Source organism: Misgurnus anguillicaudatus, chromosome 17 (genome assembly GCF_027580225.2).
Source record: "Misgurnus anguillicaudatus chromosome 17, ASM2758022v2, whole genome shotgun sequence".
Lineage (NCBI taxonomy): Eukaryota > Metazoa > Chordata > Actinopteri > Cypriniformes > Cobitidae > Misgurnus > Misgurnus anguillicaudatus.
This window is the reverse complement of record NC_073353.2, coordinates 25,450,948-25,477,934: the sequence shown is the minus strand read 5'-3', so window position 1 is coordinate 25,477,934 and position 26,987 is coordinate 25,450,948. Positions and strand designations below refer to the sequence as shown.

General features: G+C 38.0%; 1 protein-coding gene across 5 annotated transcripts in view; it reads right to left on the bottom strand.

Annotated features, from left to right (window-relative positions):
- Positions 1-26,987, bottom strand: part of dachd (dachshund d) — a 127,995-nt gene that overhangs the window by 54,990 nt on the left and 46,018 nt on the right. For 3 of the 5 annotated variants that reach the window (XM_073855230.1, XM_073855231.1, XM_073855229.1), the window contains exons 2-3: positions 13,019-13,134; positions 2,887-3,078 (exon numbers count right to left, since the gene is read on the bottom strand). In XM_073855230.1, the coding sequence (XP_073711331.1) occupies positions 2,887-3,078; positions 13,019-13,134 (308 nt within the window). The remainder of the gene's footprint in view (positions 1-2,886; positions 3,079-13,018; positions 13,135-26,987) is intronic. The other 2 variants (XM_073855232.1, XM_073855233.1) reach the window with 2 other exon arrangements.

The following is a 26,987-nucleotide window of genomic DNA, read 5'->3' as shown; positions in this document are numbered from 1 at the left end:
ATTCAAACATTGATCGCAATGATGGTGGTTTGTTGCAATTGAAACTCATTTGTGCTGTGAATTATTTTCGCTCTCTTTCTCTCTGCACTAAATGGCAGTGCTGTGATTGGATAGTGCAGATTAAGGGGTGGTATTATTATAATAAGATCTCCTTATGACATCATAAAAAGGGCCAAATTTCAATTACCTATTTGTTCACATGCTTGCAGGGAATGGTTACCAAACTTAGTTACTGGGTTGATCTTTTTCACATTTTCTAGGTTGATGAAAGCACTGGGGACCCAATTATAGCACTTAAACATGGAAGAAGTCAGATTTTCATGCCATGGCCCCTTTAAGAGTTTGGTTACAAAATGTAATAACTTTTAAATTGCATTCCAATTAATATTAATCAAACTGCAGTCGGTTTGTTTTGATTTAAGCCTTCATTATAAAAAATACAGCTGGGTAGCACAATAAAACACAATAAAAACAAGATAACATAATAATGAATAAGTTTTGACAAATTCTTGTTTTGGAACCAACCTTTTCACATTTTTGAGGTTTGAGAATGGATCCTTTTCTACTTGGGCAAAGCAAATAGTAAACTATTACAACCACTTAGCAACCTTCTATCACCTATAGCAACCACATAGTAACATTTTAAACCACTCAATACATCTTAGCAACCCCATAGTAATGCCCTAGCAACCAGTATTTCCAATATACTGGCACAAAACTCTAACATTGTGGTTACCATTTTTAAACAGCTAAGCACTTTTCAGAAAATATATTAATAATAATAAGATGCACTATTATTATTATTCTTATTATTATTATAATTCTTATAATTAATATTTTATTATTATTATTATTATTATTATTATAACTATACTACTAATAATAATAATAATAATAGTGCATCTTATTATTATTAATATATTTTTGTAATTATAATTCTTATTCTTATAATTAATCTTATTATTAATATTACAATTATATATACATAATAATTATTGTCATTATTATCATGCTTGCTTGCGCGGCCAAACTAATATTGGGTAATAATAATTTGTGGTGAACCCCCAAGTGACATTTAGAAAGTAATTACAGTTGCATGTAACTATGTGCATCTAAATAAAACCCAATAGCAGGAACAGCTGTTTAATTTAGCACATGTTCATTTCCTGCTCGTGACATTGTCCACTCCTGTCTGGAGAATTGAGTTCCTCTTTTCTAGAGTCATCCCTATATCTGCCACATGATTTCAGACTCTGGCCTCCAGCTGCATAATGTGCTTGTAAGCAGCACAGAATAGGCCATCACAGTCTAAAACCATTACAGCCAATCACTGCGCTTCAAAAGGCAAAAGTCAGCAGAGCACCGTACATAAGAGTTTATTTTCACAGTTGCCTGTTTTCTCTGGCACTCTTTTAAAACACCCTGATGTGATATCTCTCCCGGTTCTCTGGTGAAATGACCTTTCCGTTTTAATGCCGTAATGATCCGGAGCAGTGAGGGAATTTGCTGGGAGAAGGGAATGGAAAACACTGTCTATTTCACTTAAAAACGTAATTTATGTTGCAATTAAAGGCTGAAAGGCGCTTGTTTTTCCCCTCTGGCTTGCCGGATAGAACCAGCTATATTTCGCCCTCGTAACACGTGGGTGACTCCTATTGGCCACCCTGTCACAGGAGAGTGCTTGATATAAACAAGAGATTGAAATGACATCCAGTAATCAATATTAGGATGGCTTCAGTAGCAAACATCATTTGTCTCGGCCTCTGTTCTTTTGACCAAACGAAGCATTAATTTAAATCATAAATCTGGGAGTGATTTAAATCCCGGAATGAGGAGCCCGCCTGCCTTTAATGATTTATTTTCTACATTTCTGCGAGCGAGAGATTTGTCCATACGCGGTGACAGGTCACCTTCAAACGCCAGAGGTAGACTGTTCATCACCATGCAGACTAGCATCTCATCGCTGCGAGTAAATATTAAAGTAAAAGAATCCAATTGATTGTGGATGGGCCGGAGAGGCGTCTCGGCCATATATTTCACTCAGAGCCTCTAATGCCTCTCTAGTTCGGCTTTTCCGCTCACTGCTGGGCCCAGAATTATTATTCTTCAGGGAGTCTGCGTGCTCAAGGTTACAATTTAAATTGTAAAATGATAAAAACAGTTTCTTATTAGCTCCATTGCCGCAGCCTCGCCTATTCCGATTCGCATTTATCTTTATTTCTGTGACCTCGTAAGCCCCCCCGCCGCTGTTAGCTGTTAGATGACCTCAGCTCCGTGCGCTTTATTTCGATAAATCTGCTTAGAGCACGCCATGTTTTGCAAAAACTCGTAGTGTCAAATGCGGCTGGGAAATCCTCTACGCAGGGTGGATATTCACAATGGAAATCACACGCGCACAGTTCAGCTCGGGGATTATGGTAACTGAATCATTTGTAATGGATTTGTGGTTTAATATAACAGTGTAATTTCCACAAAAAATGGCTTTAAGTAATGTTGCAAAGAGAGAGAAAAAATCTGAATGTATCTCAGAAACGATTAATTGGAACGGGGGACATTCAAAACCAATTTTCTTCACCAAATTGAATTAGCGGCTTGCTTAATAGCTATTAGCTTTGGGATAAAGTGCTCATGAATGCATTTGATGTGTAGCTATTTTAAAAGTGCATTACCTGCTAATGATGAATTTGGAAACAACTAAACAAACGGACTGCTCAAATTGAGATTACACAAAGCCTCCTTGTTTCCTTACAGATACAGAAGAACGCTGTTTAATGCGTCACATCTCGAAAAATTTGGCCTAAGTAAATAGCACGAATTAGGTTTAGTTACACAAAAGCAGATCAGTTGCTTTTTCGGTGGTGCTGGTGCTGGTTGATGGTGACTTACCCACACTGGAGCTGAGATCACCATTCTCTGAGTCAATCCCATGCTGGGTGTTGGTGCCATGATAGCTGCTCATCACCTCCAGTTTGATCTTCTTCACCTTCATGGCCTCTGCGATGGCGGCGTTGGTGGCGGCTGCAGCTGCCGCAGCGGCAGCTGTGAGGCCTGCAGCAGCAAACCAGGAGTGTCGAGTCACTGCATCATAAGAACTTATGGGCTTGGTAAATAATTTCTGCTATATTAGAAATGTGTATTATTTAAATGAAATTTTGTACAGATATGCCAATTTTGAATAATTAGAAGCTATCAAAACATAAAATGTATCTTACTTTTTTTTTATTTAACAGTAAATGTTTTAAAACAGTAACATTAGAAGGTTTCAAAGTCTAAAAAAAGTATAAACTAGCTATTCTGTGGAACCGATTTATACTTGGTCAAATGTTTCAGGAAGAGCTAAGAGCGTTGCACATTTATTTTCTTGTTGAAAGTGCAAAAAATTGCTTTAATTAGCTTAAATATGCAATCCGTAACTTTTTTGCTCACAGTGCTAAGCTCATAATAATGAATAATAAGTTGAGCTCCAAAGTCAGATTCTGTAGGAAATGTCTCTTGTTTCTTAAAGTCACAATGAAACGGAAGTAGCAATTGTCCGGTACTTGAATTCGTCCATTGAGAATTGATTGGATTGTTGGAAGTTAGGTCATGTTGCTATTTGCTTATCGCTGCGATCTCTTCCTGGGCACCGCCCTCGGGCCATTCCTTATGACCGGAAATAAAGAGAGATCATTTCGAGGAGAGGAGGAGATTACTGTATTCTCCGCACTATAAGTCGCTCCGGAGTATAAGTCGCATCAGTCTAAAATGCGTTTGAAAAGGAAAATATATATATATATAAATATATATATAAGTCGCACTGGACTATAGACGGTTTCAGTAGTAACAACATAAACAAGCGGCTGTCGCGGTTCGCAGTAACTTCCGGTAAACTCTGCTAATAATAAATAACAACAAAGTACTTTAAACGTAGTTTATTTATATAACAAGCAAAAAAACAACACATAGATTACCTAGGAGACCGAAACATTTGTTATTTTTGACGAGGCATTTGTTCAAGATCAGTTTAGCAACTAGTTAGACCATTACAAAAACGAAACCGGAAGTAAGGTTCGCATCCAGAAGTGTATCACATGCGTCCGATGAAACTGTCTATACGTCGCATTTATTTAGAAAATGATTTCGCAAAATTCCAAAACTCCGAAAAACAGACATTTAATCTGGAAAGGCAAGTTATTCAACTAAACATTAGCACAAAACATCAGGCTGAATAGGTGTCCGTACATGTTAAAGTAACATAAACAGTTATTTACACGATGCACAATAGCATACAGAACATACCTGTGAGGCTGAATGGGCTAAATGAACACGACAAGCCAAATCAAGTTCAAAAAGGTCCCAAAGTCATTCCGCATCACTGAATCCATCGAATTACATAAATACAGGAGCAGCATAGAGCAGACTCTCACGGCTGTAGACGTTAATAGTTTCTCTTGGTTCATATGAAATCATTTTGACGTATAAGTCGCATTTGACTATAAGTTCCAGGACCCGCCAAACTATGAAAAAAGTGTGACTTATAGTCCGGAAAATACAGCAGCATTTTTGATTATGAGGGCACATTAATTGTTTTAAATAATGAAGCTCACAGAAAAGTAATTTGTAAAAAATACCACAATACCCATCCAAACAATTAAGATTTTATTGTGACTTTAATAAGACGTAAATATTTGTAACCTGCAATTTTATGTTTCCAACAGAGATGTAGGTAGAGAGGAAAGTTACGGATTGCAGCTTTAACTACAGTACATTAAAATGTAATAACAAGCGTAATAATTTATTAAAATATAATAAATAAAAATAAGATAAATACAATTTAATAAAATAAATAAATAATATTTAATATACCAAGGGGAGGGGATGCTTTCTGCAAAATTCTGCACCCAAAATCCATATAGGCTGTGTGTGGGTAACATTTAAGTGAGAAGTCTGAATACTTGTGTATCAAGTGATTGACAGTTTGTGTCTTCAGATGCTTCTGGAGCATGTTTTTACTGCTAAAACTAGAAAAAACTTCTTGCTTTGTAACTGTTTACACCGTCTTTTCTTCTATCATTAGCGAGTAACTCGGTCCAGCACCACATCCTAACTAGAGCGAATCATTTGCATCCCATCAGTAGCGGTGCTGTTTTGGATTACACAGCTGGCCCCATTGGACTCATTCAACGTTTTCTGCTGGAAGTCTGCCTGTCATACTGTATGTCTTTTCTCATGTCTGTCTCGTTTTCTCTCTAAATGCAAAGACGACGCTGTTGTGCCTTGATGCTGACAGATGGAGTCAGGAGAACATATCAAAACTGACATGTTTCCATGGTTTTTGTTTGTAAATAAACTGGTTGGGATGTATGACAAAGTGAAAACAAACAGCCTGAAACAGTGGGAAACCAAAGACGTGCTCAAATCACACACACACACACACACACACTCTCAAAGTCATGCAAATGTCTATGACATATCAAATATACACACATCTACCATTCCCACCAGACTCCGATTTCATTATCATTCCCACTGAATGACAAGGAACGATGCAATTCAAAGTCTTTTGGCTCCAGTGGCAATAATCATTTTTCCATTGTTTGATTTGTTTAAAAGGAGCACCATGAAGCTGGGGAGATTGGATAAAGAACTGACTCGCTGTCATTTACTCTTTTTCAATGACAAAACACCTGAACGACTCGCAGAAAGTAAAAGTGGGATCCTTGAAAGAGACCTTGGATCCGTGAATGAAGATTAATGAAATGATGTGAATGGATAAATCAAAGCTGAGCTATTTTTCCAGCGGTGTTCAGTGAATCCTGTGATCTGTCTCATTTTATACGTACAGTGTGTTGAAAGTGGTTACAGTACAATAGCTTCGCATATGAGATTATGAGGCAAAAAGGATTCTGGGATATCGTATGAGATATTACCACAAAATATTACACGACAATTTTCATTTATACTAAATTAGCTAAAATTCAAAATATAATCTAATACTAGCATTCATGTTTGATAACTGATCAACTAGTTGCCAATCACAATTCATACTTATTTATACAGGCTAGGGTTGATAAATATAATCATTTTTGCAAAGCATCGTGCTGTGACTCTATGAGGTGGACATCGGTATATCAAGTTTTGGTAATATATCAGTATGTTTTCCCAGAAGGACATGGGATAAGTCAATACCGTCTAAACTGGTATGGTCTGATACAGTGTTGGGGAAAGTTACTTTTAAAAGTAATGCATTACAATATTAAGTTACTCCCCAAAAACGTAACTAATTGCGTTACTTATTTACTTTTCATGGAAAGTAATACTTACGAAAGTAATACTTAGTTACTTTTGTATTACTTTGTCTTACTTGGCTGAGGTTTGATGTCTTTTAGGCCTTGCAGGTGCTTTTATGACTGAGAAATTCTGCGTTTAAAAATTGCATATTTCCATCGCAAAAATGTCAAGCTCTGGCCTACCATCTACGTTTCTGATTCGAACTGTTCCCGCTCAGGCGCGCATGCATAGAGTGCATAATTTTATGTGACTATGTTCAGTTTAATTCAGTACAATATTTTTTTATCAAATTAATTAAACTGAAAAGTTAAAAAAAAAAAATTTGTTAAAAGTAACTCAAATATTAATGTGTACATTACTCATAATTTCAGAAAAGCAATATTATTCTACCCAGTCTCACAAGGTTTCGTGATATAGTCACGTTATTTTTTTATTCTTTTTTTGTGATATTATCATAAATGTCTGCGTTTTTTGTGATAGTATAACGAATTCCTGTTTTCGTGTGATTATCACGTAACGGCCACTCAACTGCCTTTTCCCATCTTTAAACCATTGTCGCTTCGGTTTAGGGTTAGATTTGGTGCTTGCATTAGAATGTCACTTTATAAATTTGTTTATACTATGTTTTTCTGATTTATTTTTTGAATATGTCGCCTGACGTTAGGGTTAGAGTTGGGTTGGGATGTCATTTTATGTAAATCTAACCCTAAACCGAAGCGACAATGGTAAGAAAATAGGACAAAACTGTTGAGTAACCAATACGTGATAATCACAAGAAAACAGGAATTCGCCACACGATCACGAAAAAATGCGGAAATTTGTGACAACATCACGAAAAAACAATTAAAAAATCGTGACTATATAACGAAATCTGTGAGACTGGGCTGTATTATTATGAAATGCACGTTGTAATGCGTTACCCCCAACGCTGGTCTGATATGACCCTCCATCTTTGCAACAAAAGTTCTACCAGAAATGTGCAAAATGTGAGGTCAGACATAATCTTTCCAATCTGCATGTTGTGCAGCTATTTTAAACAGGGAGGTTCCCCCTGTCTTTACCATACCATAAAGGTAATTGTGACAGCTCACATGAGGCTTTGACTCGGATGTAAACATTCATCCCAATTTGTAGAAAATATCGTGATTTTCATTATATATCAAAAATCATCCCCAAAATGACTAAGATTTGAACTTTGGTTAATATCTCCCAGTCGTAGTGATAAGATTTCTGTTTCATGCTCATATTAACTTTTAATTTCTCCCATGTGAGAAAAAGCCAATTAGTAAATTTATTCTCACTCCCATGTCACATTTTCATGACATGACTCGACCGTGGCCAGTTGGCCTGTGTCTCTGTCCTGAGCGTGCCTCGAAAGTGGAACACAAAGATAGAACGTGTGGCATTAATACGCCAACTTGCCTTCCCAGCAGCAGATACGCAGATGGTGCAGGTAACATTGCATGCCACCGGCTTTCTGAGCTTGTTTGCATTTTAAAGTACATCAGTACCATATTGATGTATCGTATACATCATGTTGGAGTGGGCGCTCTCGTTTGCTGTTGCATATGCATGCCCTACAGCTGCGAACGGATCTACTCAAACCCCCCCTCCTCCCCGCCCATAATAAATATGGCCTACAGTCGCACTGAAGGTCAATCTTCATTTGTGTCTAATGGGTGAGAGTCAACTGTTTTGTAAATGAGATGTATGCGTAGGATAGACCTAGAAAAAAACAAAGACTAGAATTACCTTTCGGTTGTTTGCGCGATGGAGGGCACTTTAAAGGGAATTTTCAGACCTGCAATTATTCACTTCAGCAATGCATTAAACACAGCGACTAAAACTGAACTGCTGATACTGAATCTCCTATTAATGTTATCAATAAACAACGTATCGTAATTTTCTGCTTTATTAGCTTAGTATAATAAAGAACAGTGGTTCTCAATTGTTTGGTCAATATTATCATTAAATGCTGTTCCAGAAATATACCCATTTTATACAGATTACAAATAAGAGTGGATTTACTGTATGTTATAATATATCTACATTAGAGCACCAAGTTAGGAATTGTTTTTCACTGCGGCCACTCATTGTGCTCTGACAACAAGCATTCCACTCCTTCCTTAATTAGCATTCATTAGTATGCAAAGCACCAATAGCAGATCACAACGTTTTAACTTTTGAAAGTCACCTTTAAATTCAGACGCCCATGTCTGTTTTCTCAGGATCTCTTTGGCCGTATATAAACGGCCGAGGCTGAGAGATGTCAAGTGGTCAGACAGGGGACGACGGCGAAGGATGGGGACTCGTTCGACAAATAAAGATTCGCTACCGTCACACTGCGCAAATAATAGAGATGGGGTCTGATCGTAGCCCTTGGAGCAGCTGTCATATTAAATAATAATGAAGGATCTATTAATATGCAAAAGAAACCAGCAGCAGACTAGCTTAACGCTGTCACGCCTCTGAATATTGTCAGAATGTTCATTATTAATTAACATGCGGCCTGCCCCATACCTGCTCAATGTCAGAACATTCTTATAACAAATAAGAAATGTATGCGCCTCCTTCCACTAATAATGTAATTAAATTAAGATCAGATTAACTTCACATCAGTACACAAAGAGTGACTTAGCCATGCTGATGATAAGCAAGCGCTTATCTACTGACTTAACGGTTCACGCTCCTAATAGAGACCAAGGCCAAATTTCACTCAATTTATTGAGTGTGTTTGTAGAGATGAGCTTCATTTCAGTGAATGTACAATACAAAATCGAGGTTGTGCCAACAAGGACCAGGTTAAGTAATGAAATTGAATGATTTCATCTGCATTAAGTGCTTTTTAAATAAGCTATTGGAATTTCCAAAGGTTGCCAGGTTGGTGTCCTCAGGTCTTCAAAAGATATTTCAGAAGATATTTACTTCTAGCAAGTTAATTAGATGCACAAGAACTATGTATATCGTCCACTAAAGCACTGTTAGAAAAAAATGGTCAAAATATGTACCCCAGTGTATACATTTGGTACCAATATGTACCTTTGAGATAATAATATATGTATCTCTGAGGTACTAATAAGCACTCTTTGGTACCAGTTTGTACCTCTGAGGTACTTTTATGAACTCTTTGATTGCAAAGCTGTACTTTTAGAAATGGTACAGCGTCAGTGACGATTGGGGTACAAGTTTTGACAATTTTTTCTGACAGTGAGTACAATTAAAAACAAACTTATACAGACATATTAATATTCCACAATTTAGGTCTAACTACTTGCCATTTAGTCAAATATCTTGCTATGTCAGTCTACATGGTCACTGATAAAAATGACACTCATTTGTCACTTGGCACTTATTTGACACTCATGATGTAATTTCATGAATTGCTGGAAAACACTGTTCAAATGCATTTAAATAAGTCTGTATTCCCTTGACAGGTATGAACAATACAACTATGCCATATTATGAGACCATTGTATGCCTCTTATCTCTGTCAAATGTATTTCTAAAGATGCTAGTTTTTAGTTCTACAAATTTAGTAGAATCTTTGAACTTAGTACGGTAACACTTTACAATAAGGGGGCGTGCACACCAAGGCGTTTATGTCAACGGAAATAATTTTTCAATAGTTTACAAATGGAAGGGTTGCGCTTTTCAAAAATGCCAGCAGTGGTGTGTTTTGTCCACACTGAGCACCGGCCCTCAGCGGAAAAGTTATCAACTTTCCAATCAAAGCACTGCGTTTTAAAAAAAGTTAGCAGCTAGCGTTTTTTTTTTCGCTAAAAGCCGGCGCTCTGTGATTTTTCTGCACTCAGCGCTGAGCACCAAGAGTTGAAAAAGATTCAACTTTGGGTGAAAAGCTCAGCTTGTCAATGTCAGTTCTCTTACGGCCAATCACAGTGGAGGAGGGGCAGGACAAATATCACAACAACCAACCGCTGCATCGTACAATGACTGATAAAAAAGCAGAAGTATCAAAGCAACCAAAGCACTCAGCTGAAGAAAGCTGGCAGTCGGCTGTAATAAAGATGGTAGTCGGCATGCACCGGGCATTTTCAAGCTGCATAAAAAGCGGATGCAGAATGCCTCGTCTATAAAACTGTTTGCAAATTGTATTTAGGGAGCTGCAAATAGTTAAACTGTAGGGTAGGCTATCCGTACGCTTACGGCAGCTGTTACCAACACTGGTCATAGGATTAAAGAAGGCCGACTTTGCCACTACCAAACGCAAGTACTTGTGGAAAGGAGAAAGTGGAGCGGCTGTGCATTTTTAGACGCGATATGTGAACAGCCCCTAAATCATTATAAACTGAGAATCTATTTGGTTTAAAATAGTTTTTGTTTTGTTTAAAATGTAGATCATGATTACATATATTTTTATAAAAAATACTCATTTGAATCATTAATTCAAACACGTTTAAAATTAATTAGTTCATAAATCTCATTCATAAATACCTGTTTATTAATGCATAATTTTTTTTAAATGAATCTCGAGTCTTCTTGAATAAACGGTTAAATGAAAAAGCAGTACCGGCTCCAAATATCAGCTTAAGAAAATCGGCAGCCCGTATCGGTATCGGCATTAAAAATCCATATCGGTCGATCCCTAATGTACACGCCAAGTTGTATTTTACATGAATAACTGTATTGGCATTAACTAACATTTACAAAGGGTATTACATGCTGAAAAACTATATTGATCATTGTTAGTTCATGTTAGCCAATGCTGATGTTAACAAGTACAACCATATTGTAAAGTGTTACCCTCAGTCATCATAGTTAAGAGCTTAACTACAATAGATATCATCTAAAATTTTAAGACGTCATCCGCTTGTGCCACGTCGACCCAAAGGAAATAATCGGCTTTAGAGGCCCAATTGTCTGTAATACATCTAAAAGAGAGGAGTGATTTTGGACCTCAGTGGGGGACATCTGCTCCAAAGGCCAAACTCCACTTTAAATAAATGAAAACAGACACAAATGATGATGTCCTTTCCCAAAGCAGGTGGAAGTCATTTATGAGTAACAGACACGTGTGCAAATAGTGCTGGGCGTAGAATGTTGTCCTTTGCCACAAAGCTGATTTGTTGTGTTAAAAGCATGCGCTTTTTGGCAAGATACTAAAGAAAGTCTCTAAAAAGAGCCTGTGGGACACATGTCTTTATATCCCTCAAAACTTGCAAAACTTTTCTGGGGGGAATTCAAGGAAATGTAACACAAATAACATGAAATTACAGCAAATCAAGTGATGCCACCTCTGAGGAGAACTGTTGATTTTTTGTTCTCCATTGCTATGTGGTATGATACTGTGCAATTCATATGCTGTCCTTGTAGGGATTTTTTTGTCTAGTGTTTAACTAGAACAATTTGTTCAATAAAATGCAAAAAAACCCTAAAAAAATGTCTATGAAAAAATAACTTGATGCTGCTGACTATAGTTTATGTTTGTTGTTCCAATCCTGCTGTCGAACAAGATGACAAGAATCCATCAAAGGCGAATTACATTTACTTATTGTATTCTAGCCTATCAAACAACCAAAGTCTCTTCCAAACTAAATTGTTTAAAATGTTACGTTTCTTCAGAAGTTTCAACCAAAATGTCAAGATCAGAGACTCTCTTAAGGTTTAAAGGCTTGGATATCAAAGGAGATTTTATTGTGGTTGTTCAAAACTAAATAAGAGAAGACTCTCATCCTGTACTGCATGGCCTTTGAGATCCTGCTTCCAAACAAGACACTGATAGGTTGACCTCACTCAAATCTGGAGGGGTCGCTGTACCCGGTTTCCCAAGCCGAGAGCCTCAACGATTCTTTGGTCGCATTGTTCAAGCTTCAACCACTTCTATTGAAAAGTTTGAATTTGTAATGAAACACGTCTCCGTTCACACACAAAGAATGCTACACTTGCAAATCAAATTATATAGGAAAAAAATAACTGTTGCGAAATAAAAAATATAACTCTTGATGATAAAAAAACCAACTTGGAGATTAAATGAATGTTTACAATCCACATTCCATTCCATTTCATTGTGCTCGCTCCCTCCAGCTCTTTTTTTAATGGAAACACTTGCCACTGCACATGCATATTTTGCAGCGTATACAAGATATTTAATAAAGCGGCACTAAAAAAACAACAATACCAACAAATGTATCAAGGCTGATGAGACTAAACATACAACTATATGGCTTTGTGCTCAATAATTGCTTAAGAATACGCAAGAGAGCTTTAACAAGAAGAAAACTGTGCATTAACAATGAGTTAACCGTAACCTAATGACTGTGTATTATTAAAAGATGGCAACGGAACAACGGAGACCACAATATGTAAATCAAAACGCTTTCTTGCGAGCGACTTCAAAGCAGCTACAATGAAAGCCAGCCGTAAATAGAACAAAAGCAAAAAGACCTGCTCGAGGCGAACTAAAGGCACAAACGGCTGTTGTTGATTGTTGTGGCGATAAGCTTGCTTTAACATCACAACGGCCTATGTACATATAGCAGTGAAGTGGATTTAATCGGGCTAATTAAAATCCACTCAAGGCAGAATGCAGCATCTCCTATAATGATCTGCGAGAGAACAACTCTCCACTCCAATTTATTCTGGAGTTTTGGCTGCAGAGGGGGCTGATGGGAGGGGAGGTGGTCAGCGGTTTTAGTGGGGCTGTCAGGTTTTGCACCGTGCCATTTAACGGATGGGCAGCAGGCCGCCGTGAGAACGGAGCGGGTAGCTGCGGGAAACCCGTGCGTGTTACCTGTAGGTGGAATCATTCCTGGCGACATGAGGCCCGGCACTGAGTGCGGCATGATGTGAGGGTTCTCCGGCGATGTCACACTCTGGGTCCGTTTGGGAGGCCTCCCGGGTCTTGAGCTAAAACAGAAGTGAAATGGTGGAAAGGGGGATGTGGAAGCAGAGCAGGAGAGATGAAGAGAAAGAGGAGGGGTGGGGACAGAGGTTGGCGTTAACATTCGGACTGCCGCAGATGCAATTTCATTTCAATGAGCCAACATGTACTGTAAATAAATTCCTTTTCAAGGACAGTTGCTTTCTGCCGCTCGACATAATAGACTTCCATAACTAATTAGATTACACCGTGAATTCATTTCCTTTATTGAAGATCAACCACTTTTTGATGCATAATTCATGGCTCGTACCTCGTTACCTGCCCCTCTGTATTAATATCCCTACACTATTTGAATTACCTAGTTTGCATATGCTAAAATCCGGCCAAGCGGCTTTCAGCCTGGAAATTACATGTTAACTTGCTATAATTATTGCAGTCAGGCCACTATTGATTTATGAGACTTTTAAAAACCAAATATGTGTAGTTCTTGTAATGAATGATATTCTAAGGTTCTTCAGGAAATTAAAAGGCAATGGCTGCCTTAGGAAATGTTCTGCTTGCATGATTTAATAGGAGTTTTAGCTGGAAGCTGCTGTGACTGAGTGACTTAAACCTGTTCTCTGTTTATGATGGAAACTTTTATTACTTTAAATGAGTGACCAGGATCACACAGTGATTAATGACACAATAAGTACAATTCTGACAGAGGGAAAAAAATGCCCCTTCGAGCTGATTGTCAAATATGTTTGCGCACATTACAACGTCCTGTTCGCCCATGCATTTCCCTTTTCATTTTTTTCCTCACAGATAAATAATTGTAAATCGTACCATTACATATGTACTCATTTGTAAGGGGCTGTCTATAAATGCACAGTGCTTGCGTTACAACGGCACATCAGAAGATGATTGAAAGAGACCTTCATTAGCTGAAGGTCTTGTTCTCTACTTTTCCAATGACTAAACAGGACCTCATTCTCATGGTCAAAAGGGAAGAACTGTGTGTTCACTAGGACACACAAGGCCTTTTAAAAAACACACTTATTCATGTGCCACCAAAGGCTGTCATGTGTATCAGTTTAGCCCATTTACAGATTGGGCAGATGAGCTGTGCGTTTCGTTGCATTTTATCATGTTTTATCCCTGACAGGCATGAAATTGAAAGGGAAATTCTTTATTCCGCACACTAAAAACAGAGGCCATAAACTCCAAGCTTGGATTGTAAGCCATGTGAGAGGGCAGCATGGGATACACTCCGGCCTCGGGCGAATCACACCGTTAGAAGCTTGAACCATATCAGCCTTGAACCATCGCATCATTTCCAAATCACAACACATAAAGGAAAGATAGAGACATCATCCACTTTATCCTGCATATGAACATTCCAGTGATGTATTCTAAAAAAATTCAGTGGGAACTAAAAATGTTGTGAGACGAGTCTGTCCACATCTACAAAATAATGACCACTAGGTCAATTGTACAAGTAGCTTATTACAACATATAGCTACATTTTAAGAATAAACACCCTTTATCTGATATAAATAAAATGCCAGTGATGTGATGTGTGTTGTCATGAAATAACGCTACATTCACACGGGGCGTAAGCATTAATGCTTCTCATTTACTTTTAATGGGTCATGTCATGCGTTGCCGAACTGAATTGTGGATCCGTCAACTAGTGTTGGGCAATATGCCCCATTTTGAGATTATCCTATTGTCAGCCTACACGATACTATCTGGGGCCTGATTGGTGGACAAAAAGAATCAAGAGCAACACTGTCATGACCGCAGCCTTCTTAAAACTGATGCCATTTATCCGAGCGCATCATTGCGCTCTAAAATTTCCTGCGTGCCAGGGAGCGGGAACAACACACTCGCTGGTTTTAAACCCCTGTGCTCCTAACAACCTCTCTAGTGTAAGGAAATGTCAGAGCCGCGCGTATTACAAGCTCATGTGCAAGAAAGAGTCCGAATCATGTGCATTACAAGTTCAGGTGCTAGAAGGAGTCCATGCCGCACGCATTCAGGTCTGAGCACAGAAGTCCAAGACGTGCGCATTAAGTCCAGGTGCGGGCGAGAAGAAATCCGTGTGCGTTAAAAGCTGTTACGCAAAGTGAAACACACAAACCCTTTAATGCGAAGAAAAGCACGCAATGCACATGTTTGTGTGAAACTATGATGATAATAATAATAACCATCGCCAACTACCATCATGAAAGCCCGCTATTGGCGATATGTCTGACGATCGCCGATACTATCGTCTATCTGCACAACCCTACCGTCAACGTTGCGTCACTGCCATTGCTCGTGGCAGAAGTTGAACATTTCTTAACTTTTCAAGCGCCAATGCAAGCATCAGCCAATTAGATCGCCTTATGCAAAAACCTAGGCAGAGCCAACCAATTATGTTTATGCAAGAGCAAAGAACAGAGAAGCATGTATTGCGGCCACTGTGATTGGCTGTTGGCCACGCTTCAGACACGCCTTCTGTCAAGCTAAATGCTTACGCCCCATCCGTGTGAATGTACCGTAATGTGTGAACTTTTTACATGGTCCCTTATTCACAATTATTCCAACATCCAATTTGCAACATATACATTTATGCACTTGACAGACGCTGTTATTCAAAATGACTTAAATTGCTTTCAATGTATACATTTTATTAGCATGTATTGAACCCATTTTATGAACTAAGTTATAGAAATAGCCAACTATGCTGCATTTAGTAAAGCGTTTCTGTGGCATCGCCTGCTGCCAGTAGGGGCGCTAATTTAGTTAACACTCCTAAGGGTTGTATTTGAGGGAAGTGAAAATTGACAGTACTTTTTTAGATCTTTTTTTTTCATCTTTACGAATCATGAATATTCATCTTTCCAGCTTAAAACTCGCATGTATCAAGTTTCTTTATTGCTGTAATTATGATAACCTTTTTAGGCATGTAGCAGGACAGAAACATTCTTTTCTTAAAGGCACAGATGAATGCAGCACTTTATCCGAATTTGTCGCAGGAGACCAAGAGAGAATTGGCACAGATGAGACCTTCGAGAAGAAATGATCACATGACCGACCCACAGAAAGTCCTAAAATGAAATTCTTCCTCATATAGAAACACCTCTTTGATCTTATGAGGGAGATTGCATGACAGTTTTGCTGTCATCACATTCAATGCACTGGACTGAATTATTTATGAAAGACCTCAATAGACAGCATATGACGGTAAAAGCCTTTTTGCCCTCCCTCAACAATGCCAAAAGCGGACAAAAAGGACAAAAATGTCACATCAACTTTAGCTCGAAGAAGAGCAGGGGATTTGTGAACAAAGCAGGCGTTTAGCCTCTGGGCTGCTTATGGAGTGTTTACATCATATGTGAGGAAGGTATAGAGTGGAAGAAAATACATAGATCATGGTTTTTTTGTAATATTTCAGTGTAAAGAAAATCTAAAAATGAACCATTAGTTCATTAAATAAAAAACTCTCTCTTTCTCATGAAAAGTTATCATAAGTTTATGAGTCATTACTCTTAATGTGACTGTTTTGTTATTATATGCTTTACAGACCCAGTCCTTATTTACTTACATTAAAGTGTATGTGTGCCTAAGTTATTCTACAAAAATTCACCTTTTACATTGTAAAGGAGATATAAAAGTAAAAAAAAGATTGGACTGTAAGTGTAAAGTAAAAGACATCAGTAAAAGTACTCATTAAAGTATTTTAATTACACAAAACCCACTACAAACCTACGTGGTTATATTTGCTTACTTGCAATCTTGTTTTAATCACAGCATGATAGCACTGTAACAATTTGTAAACAAAACTGAATCACATCAAGTGCTTAAAACTGAAATCCCCATCATGCGACAACTCGAAATGCTTTCACTTAAAACCAAACAGCCTGTGCTTGTAAATTGAAGAGTACACTGCAGTCATTTAGCCAAGATATGTAAGAGTATTCTCTACTGTTTGTCGCTTCTGTAAACAGCGATTATGAGGTCACTAAGGACGAGGAGAGAACAAGAGCTGGACCTTCACTAAAGAACAAGTACAATTTGTCATGTGCTGAATGCTGAGTCCTTAAATAGCCCTGCACAAAACGTCCTCAAAAGTAGGCTATTAGAGCACAACAATGGTTCATGAGATCCACTTGAGTGTAAGATATGCCCTGCGTGTCCATTCCATTTCTGGATAAATCACCACTACTAAACTTAGTTACATCTTTTTCCTTTTCATTTATTTTCATCTTTTTGTAACTCTAGGGTATATTTCCACACATAGACTGTAAAAAAGATGGTCGACGCCTGGTCGCTCTCTTCAATTGGTGATTAGTGAAGGCGCCAGTTGCCCGATATGGCGCTGACATCTTGGGTCTTGAGTCTGCGCTATTGCGATTTCGGGACCAGTCATGCGCATTAAGTGAGCAGTTAAAAGGGAAGGCGCGAAGTCACACGATATCACAGCTGTCAATCATGACGTGACACCACCGTTTTTATATCATTAAATAACTAACTAAACACAAACCTATTTTAAAAACAAACATTTGAATTTACATCAGCGTGATAAAAGCTACAGTAAATGACAGAAACCAGCTTCGGAAAAAAGATAGTTGAAGTGTAATTCATTTTTTTAGTTGGTCTCAAGTCCAATTGAATAACATGGGGAGGCGGGCTTTATGACCTATACTGGGACCGGTCACTGGGGGGCGATCGAGACGTTTTGGCTTCACTTTTCAGGGCTTGTGCGGCACGCTTGATTTCCACACACCGAGAGAAGCTATGTGTGACGTTTTTTTTTTTTTGAGAGTGATGCTGAGGAATTCAAATACTGTAAATTTAACTTTTCAACCCTAAAGGAAGAGCAAAATGTTTGCTTGCATTAATTATTTTTTTAGTTAAATCTCAGTGGTTATTTAGAAGACAAAATAGTTGCACAAAATGCAAATGAGAATTCTGAGACCATGTGTGTGAGGCCAAATATCATTTTAAAGAGCACCTATTTCATTGCTAAAAACGTTATTTTACTGTATTTGGTATAATACAATGTGTTTACGTGGTTTATGGTTAAAAAACACATTAATTTCCGCATACCGTATATTTTTGTAGCTCCAGATTTCACTCTCTTCCTGAAACGCATGGATTTGAAAAGCTCTGCATCCCTAATTGGCCAGCTAATCTGAACACCTCTGATGTCAACAGAAAACGTGACGCTTCTTACCAAGTTTGAAAGATTCGGTTGCTAACAGGAGTTAACTTACAGGCTGTGAGTCCGAAGTGGGAGGAGTTATGATAATGTCGATCTTGTCTACATCACCAAACGCAGGAAGTAAACTGTTGCCTACAATCTGTGTGTTTGTTGTAGTCGTATCATGACAGAAAAGAGATTTAGATTAGAGACGATAATTAGGATCATCGTTTATGCCGTTTGGGGTACCGCATCTTTTGCATCGGAGCATCCCATTAACATGTACTAATAACACTTTTACAACACCAAAGGAAATTTAAAAACGTGAATTAGACAATAGTTGCTCTTTAAGCCCATACATGGTTCAGCACAGTGACATAACTGAAGTCTTTTGTCATTTTCTTTTTAAAGAACAAGCCTTTCGAAAAGTCCTGCTGAAGCTTGCTGTTTCAATAGGAAATACATCAAATCAATGTCAAATGTCATGGATAAGAGGTTTAAGCTTAAACTATGTTTCCTGGGATACACACTCATGTTTTAATGGTGACAGAAACCAACAAAAAAAGATGCATGGGTGAGCTGGTCAGCTTAGAAAATTCTGCTCTTTTGTGTTTACTTTACTGTAATAGAGCAAAGTAATAGCACACCTTTCTACTTTTATTGTTCATGCCGTAGTACATCAAAGATCATATATCAAAACTTAAAAAACCTTCAAGAAGCGCACTTCCCTGAGGAAACAAAGTGGCAAATTTGCAACAAATGTTGGAATGCTGCTTTTTGTTTTGCATTCACGGTGCAAAGAAAATAAGAGTGAACTTTCCCTGAACCATGCTTCCTTTAATGGACTTGGTCCATGTTGACCCAGAAGTTCACATTGGAACATGATCTCCTCCGCACCACCACACTGAAAAAGCAATCAGATTAGAACCACACAATATACAGCCATCTCACTTTCATAATATAGAAGTCAGCAAATAACTTAATTCAACCTCTCATGTGTGTGTGAATGTTTTCCTTTCCTAAGTGGAAAATTATATTAAGAAACATGTTTGTAATAAAGGAAATTACAGTGGCCTTTACAAAGACTTCATATGCATCTTATATGTAAGAAACAAGTTGTATTGGTCCAACAAGCATACTGTTACACTGCAAAAAATACTTTGCTGCCTTAACATTTTTTGTTAAATCAACTCAGATTTACAAGTCATGTCAACAAAAATTAGTTGTCATAAATTGTAAAATTAAGTTGACTTTTCTCAACTATATTTTATAACAACTCACCTGTAGTTATAACAACTCATCTCTAGTCAAGATAAATAGTAAGTTGAAATGACTTGTAAATCCAAGTTGATTCAACAAAAAAATTTAAGGCAACAAAGTATTTTTTACACTGTAAAAAATCAAGGCTTTGAGAAAACTATTAGCTCATTTCCCGCCAGTCTTTTTTTTTTTTGAAAAGTTGCCCGCCAGCATTTTCTGTGATTTTCACAAAAGTTTCACAAAATGCCTTCCAGGAAAATTGTCTTTCTTTCAAACAAACAATAAACAAACAAAACGAGAAAAACGCTTCATCCTATCTATATTTTTTCTTTGCTTATAAACTCTTAAATATGGGTATTTTTCTTTAAAAATACAAATTTTTTAGCAAAAAGCTAAAAAAAGGAATTCTGTTAGAGATCAGATTCAGAATGATTATCAAAATAAACACAGAGTTTAAAAATAGTAAATAACGTTTTGGCTTCAGTTTCATTTATAAATTGGGTAATCTAGTGCATAATCGCGGTATTGCAGATTAACATAAAAATTCTTCAGGAACACATTTTTATGCGAATGTTTTCTCTTAATTGACAAGATAACTCGTCAATGGTTAAAATGAGTTAAAAATTCATAATTTTATATAACATATATTAAAACATAGATTAAGACGCAAATGAAACATTTTGTCAATATTCCTGACATCTTTCCGAGGCTTCACAATCTGAGGAGACACATTTTGACACTACCTGATGAAACAGTAACCTGAAGTCAATACATGTCTCGCTCAAGTTTACAGAAAGAACATTCCATTTTGATTTGCCTCAAATGGAGCAATTAACCTTTCCCGTCCTCTTTCTGTTTGTCATTGGGAAAGGTAAAGATGAAGATATTTATTCCATTTACTCACAGTCAACCAAAACAAGCGGACAAATCACAGCATCTCTGTCTCTGTAAATAGAGAGCCTTCCAGAAGCCCGCCAATCAGGCCTTATAAAATATTAACACAATGTCATTGCCCTTTTCAAATCTCTCACCTAGAATTCCCTAATTGTTCTCTTTCTTTATCGCGCAAAAGCAAAGTGTAAATAAATTAACAAAATAGCTTTTATCAGACTGAATAACCTTTTAACTGAGGGATTATCACTGGTTTATTTTTCATTTCTTTTCGGGCGATAGCAGCACATGCCTCATTGATTACTTTGCTGAGGTGGTGGCCGGCAGAGAAAACAAGGGCCTGATAACAAACCGAGGTCTCTGCACTACAATAACACACTACGCTCAGATTAGAGCCCCTGACTTTGCAGCTTTGCTCGGCTTGATTAGATGGAATGCTGGCAGGTAAAGGTCCTCCTTTCTACCATTCAATTTTTGCTGTGGACTAGCTGTGAGATCCACAAAAGTGGGACCGGCTGCAAACTGTATTCAATTGAAAATTTTACTGTACGTTGAAAAAGTTGATTTCCTTGATTTCCAAACAGAGGTATGTGTACCCCATTGCTTTATTTGAGCCTCTGTGTGACTATAAAATAATACAAAAATTGCCCCAGGATGTCATGGGGCAGTACGCTTTTAAATGGTCCTAATACTGTACCTGTATGTACCATTTGGTTACAGATGCAGTTGTGGACCAAACAAATTAAGTTAAACAATTTTAACTAGTTTTAACAGTTGTCAACTTGTCAGCTTATCACAAGTCTTAAAATAAACTTTAAATAATAGGTTGAATTGATCTGCAAAACCAAGTTATTTAACTTTTTTTTACAGTGAAGTTAAATGAATAAAAACTATTCAGGGAATTATTCCCCCCCCCAAAAAAAACCCAATATCTGTGCGCCTAAAACTTTAGTAGAGTAATTTACATTAATTTATTTCTACCTACATGAACATATCATTGAGAGCAAGCTCCGCCCCTGCCCTAGGCGGTACTTTAGACGGTTCCAGGGGGTACTTGCTTTGTTACCTTCTCATTAAAATTACAACGTGCAAATGATGGTGTATTCATTCGGGAGTGATATTTCATAAGTTGAGTGTTTATGGTATTTAAATTTCACCATATAAACTGTGTAAATGACTTTACTTTTGTTTAATTGTCCCACCTGGATGTACTTAATAATAAATAAATTTGCCATTAAGTCTTATGTACAATATAGAAAGTTTCTGTAGTGTTTCTCCCAGAAACAACAAACAAGGTATCATTAAAAAGGAGAAGATGGTTTTGACAAACCTTGATTTTAAAAATTAGTGATATTCTAATACACTTAACCAATTTTATCTCACACTGTTAGAAAAATGGTTAAAATATGAACCCAAGGTGTCACTGGGGCAGTACTATTTAAAAATGTCCTACTATACACCATTAGGTACAGATATGTAGCACTAAATGTACCTTTGAAATACTTATATGAACTATTTAGATCCAAAGCTGTACTTTTTGAAATGGTACAGCCCCAGTGACTGTTGGGGTTCATATTTTGACAGTTTTTTATGTTATTAATGTGACATATCATATTGTTTACTTCAACATACATTTTGGGGTGACAAAAATACCCCATCCATTAGGGTTAACTTTAAAGGAGACATTTCACAAGACTTTTTAAAAATGTAAAATACATCTTTGGTGTCTCCAGAGTATGTATGTGAAGTTTTAGCTCAAAATACTGTATAGATAATTTATTAGGCTATAGCATGTTAAAATTGCCACTTTGTAGGTTTGAGCAAAAACGTGCCATTTTGGGTGTGTCCTTTAATATGCAAATAAGCTGATATTTGCACTTAATGGCAGTGTCGTGGTTGGATAGTGCGGATTAAGGGGCGTTATTATCCCCTTCTGACATCACAGAAGGAGCCAAATTTCAATGACCTATTTCTTCACATGTTTTAGAGAATGGTTTACCAAAACTAAGTTACTGAGTTGATCTTTTTCACATTTTCTATGTTGATAGAAGCACTGGGGACCCAATTATGGCACTTAAACATGGAAAAAGTCAGATTTTCATGATATGTCCCCTATAAAATTAATACATTTTATAAGTAAAAAGTTGTTTGTTTGAAGACCCCTGATCTAAAGAAAAACAAATCTAAATTGATACATTTTAAAAGGCTAATTCACACTAATCCATCTACTCACCTAAAATGTCAGTGTTTGTTGGTGTGGTTCGGATCACTTTGAATTAGCTTTACATTTAATGAAGCCACACAAAATAGCTTTTTAAAACTTGTAATGCTCTGAAAACTTTAATTGCTTTTTAAAAGTCTTGCACCACGAACAGACACACAATGACCACGATCGCATTACGAGTCTCAACCGCAGTACGAAACACTAACATCCTCGACCTTCAAATCATCAAGTCTCTTTTATTCCACAAACAGACCGCCAGCATCACCTTCAAACTTCCATCCAGTTTGTTAGCAAAACAGTGAAGTCTACAATGTAACTGGATGCACAAGTACCCGTCTCAGTCATTTACACCTGCACATGAATGGGAAGCTCAGAGAGGAGGTCAGGCGCAGAGCAACGACCACTGAATTAATCAGCACTGCCTCAGATCTCAATTTTATCTTTCTCTTTATTTGCATTGAACTGTTGTTGCTTTATCTCTACCAGCTCTCTCTCTCTCTCTTCACACCTGTCACCCTCAACCAGGTAGACGCCTTATCAGATTCACATAGATGGATTATGTGCGAGCACCTCATATAAAGCCCTTTATAAGGGGGAACAGCTGCTTCCGCTGGTAAACTGTGAACTTTTGTGAGGAACAATATATTAGATCAAATGCAGACAATCAAAGGGGGCCGTTACCCTCAGTAGACTACAAACAGTGGCTTTTTATTCCCCAGACACGCTTTTCTTCCCAATCCTTCAACAACCCCGCACCGGTGTAACATTAAGAGATACAGTACACAGAGCGCCCAGGTTATAAAAGCGCCCTTCCTGCTACCGTTGTCCGCTACGTGGTCTGATTAAAGATCCGCTGGGCCATCAGATTGTGGGCTGCACAGGAACTGGCAACCCAGTCGTGTTTCTTCCTTTAGCTATATTTACATAGCTGTGTCCTCATGTGAAATTGTCGCTACGCGGACCAGCTGCTCGCAAATAGATAACAACTGCTAATACGACAGTGTTTGAGATAACTTCAGAGAGAGAGAGAAAAAAAAGATCAGAAAACATGATTATTTTAATGCATCATTAATGACAAAAAGCCGATTTCTTAATTGCATTCTATAATTGTGAAGCTTAAAATTGTTTGTATCTGTGCTATTAGCACTAATAAGGAGCAGCAGGCCTGTACATCCCAGGAGCTGATGCAGAATTCCTAATTGGTTGACTTTTCCGTGCTTAATGGACGATTCTCTTAATTAAAAAGACACTGCAGAAAATGTTGTAGATCAGATATGGCAGAATGGGGAAAAAACGAAACGTAGCTAATCAAATGTACGAAAAACGAGCAGTTCCAGGAAAGTTAAAACGAGATCGGCAGATACGATTTCCATCGCAATGTTTATTAATTTCAGTGCCTTTGGTTAACGAAACGGAGATGTCCTTATCTTCCGAACGATGAGGAGAGCGATGATCCTTTACTATGCGTAACCGCAACCCATATGAAACAAGTCTTCAAAACAAGGCTTTAAAAACTTACTAGTCAGGGTGCCTTTGAGGATATTTAATTAAAATCTAATCCTGCATTCATTAAGGCTCACATAAATTAAGCTGTCATTCATAAGATTTATGGATTCTCATTTGCATATTGCATACAATTCATCAATTACTCAAGTATGAAAGGAGCACATTTCCCTTGGAGCTGCCTGCTGCCCTGCCAGCATTTGAAATGAGAGAAAGAGCGATACTGTCAGGCATTCGAAACAAACTTTCCCCACAATGTCTGCCTCTTGATTAATCTAATTTCCAAGGCATCCTTTTACAAGATTGTACACAGTCCAGCTGCAGTTTTCAATTATATATCCTGTCCTCACCGCTAACTTTGAATGGAAAATAGATATAGCGCGGGGCAAGTATCCAACCCTGATCTCCCCCGCATCACATGCCTGTTTACTCCGATCTTCGTAAATTAAAAAAAGAGGTGTTGTAGAGGCGGGGAGGGGGAGGACGGAGGGAAATGCCGCAATTTTATGTCAGGCGAAAGGCTCGGCGTGTGATAATAGCATATTTCCTGTCACATTTACATCCGGCGTGCCTTCTGACAGAGGAAGGTTTGCCCATCGCATAAAATGACTCCCTGTTCGGAGGCGAGCGGCCGCCGCGGGAGAACGTTGGCGCGAACGGAGTGCTTAAACCAAGCCGAGCGTGAATACCTCTAAGATAAAAGGTCAGGCAAAAACAAACAGATGACTCGCGAAGATGAATAGAATTAATTGAGTCATTAATATGCATGGCTAATAAAGCTCGAAAAAATTCAAAAGCATTGTCGACGATTCTCTCTTAATGGCCCATATTTTCAGCTCGAAGGAATACGGGACGTGTACGTATCAATCTCGGAGAAGGGGGGATTTGACGAACAGGTTGGGATAACCCCGGCGCCGATTGTTAAAGTTAGACAAAGCAAACAAAGGGAACTTGTTCTGTTGAGGATATTAATTCCCAATTAATCCCAAATTCTGGCAAAGGAAAAGACCAGTGCAGTAAGTGAAAGTCATCTTGAAGGATACTTAATTGGATCCCTATAGTAAAAGTGCTTGATAACAGAGATCAAGTCGCAGTTTATTAATCCTTCCCCATTGTCTTATGAAATTGTCTTACAAAGAAACTTCAGATAGAGCCCAATGGTTAAGACTTTAATGTGCTTTTAATATTAACAGCAGGAAGCAATTAAGAGGCCGCAAAACAATTGCACTCAGACTGACGCATATTAATTCAGAGAATATGATTTCAAAATCAATACGATTAAGGCAGCGCGCCTCACGGATAAGCACCAGCAAATGCCATCACAACACACACGCGATTACAAAACTAAAGGCTTTTCACTTTAATAAAGTGGAAAAACATTAATATCGCATTAAATAAAATTATGTTTCAGAAACACGTTTTCATAATCAAATACACAAACCCTGTTCTTTATTTTCGGTTGATTTCAAAGATTGCTCAGATGTGGGTAATCTCACGGCCATGAACTTTGCTAAATCATAGTCAGGGATATTTGTATGAGGTCATTTCCATTCTACAGACATTTGGACACAGTCAGCGTTAAACAAGATGAGTTATAATTACTTCAGTCCATTTTCCTGTAAAAGACGAACTTTAAATGTTTAAATGTGTGTATCCGCTAAAAGGGAACTATCAAAATTTGAATATGTATCTGCTAAAAAGGAATTGTTCATAAGAACACTATCAAGCAGATGACTTCTCAAGTCAACCCCCACACAAAATAAAATACTGATTTATTGGGGACTTTATTTCTTAATCGTAGCTACTAAAACAGACTGTGATGATAATTATTACATGATAAAATATCTAATATTGAAAGAGAGAGAGAGAGACAGAGGAAGGGACGTGGGGGTTGAGGTCTGTTTCCTCTCAGGGACAAACAAACTTAATGTCAGAACTAAACAGGAAGTCCTTAATGATTAACATTAATTGGACTGTGGAATCGAAGTCCTGCGTGAAACATTAAACGAAAATGATCCAGTGTTTATACTCGCTTGGCTTTTTTAATAATTAATGAAATGTAAATATTCCAGGGAGTCCAGAAGTGATCTGTGGTGGGAGAGGAAGAGCGATGTTTACACAGCGCCGCAGAGAAAGAGGTTACAAATTCTTCCCGCTTTTTTTGGGCTTCTGATACATACGTTACAGTGTTTCCGCTTAGGAATGTTTGTCCTTTAAAACATGAAGAAAAAATGCGTGCTTTGTGAACTGCACATTCTGATCAGATCAGCCAGCTGCCGTTTAAATGCTATTTACCTTGAAAACAGCTCAATCCTCCAGTTTGCACCTGGTAAAGAGAAATCGAGGCCTGGCTGCTAAACACATGACAGTCAGCCACATCCGTCCACGTGTCTCTCTTTGATCCTTCAGGAGGAATCACCGACTGCGTGTGGAGAGCAAACAACCAGAACCTTTCAAGACAGTCGGAGGGAAAATCGGCCCTCCTGATCAGGAGACAAATCGAACGTGGCGCGTACAAGTTTACTTTCATCCTCGCTGTCTGATTGCCATCAACTGCCAAATGTGGCATAATGGCAGGGAGGCGAGGCCTGTGTCGTAAAACCCACCAAATGAGAATTACTCCAGACAAGCTTTATCAGGGCCGCGGCTCCGTCACCGCTGCGCTAACTAAATCACTCGCTTTATTCCTGAAAGCTCTAGATTCCATTAAAAAGCTTCATGAGGAGGTAAGAAAAGTCCATTTAGGCTCAGCGTGAGAGCAAATAGTCCGACTCAGCACATCGTGCAAAGTCTTCACGCCGCTTGATGATGTAATTCTTAATGCACGG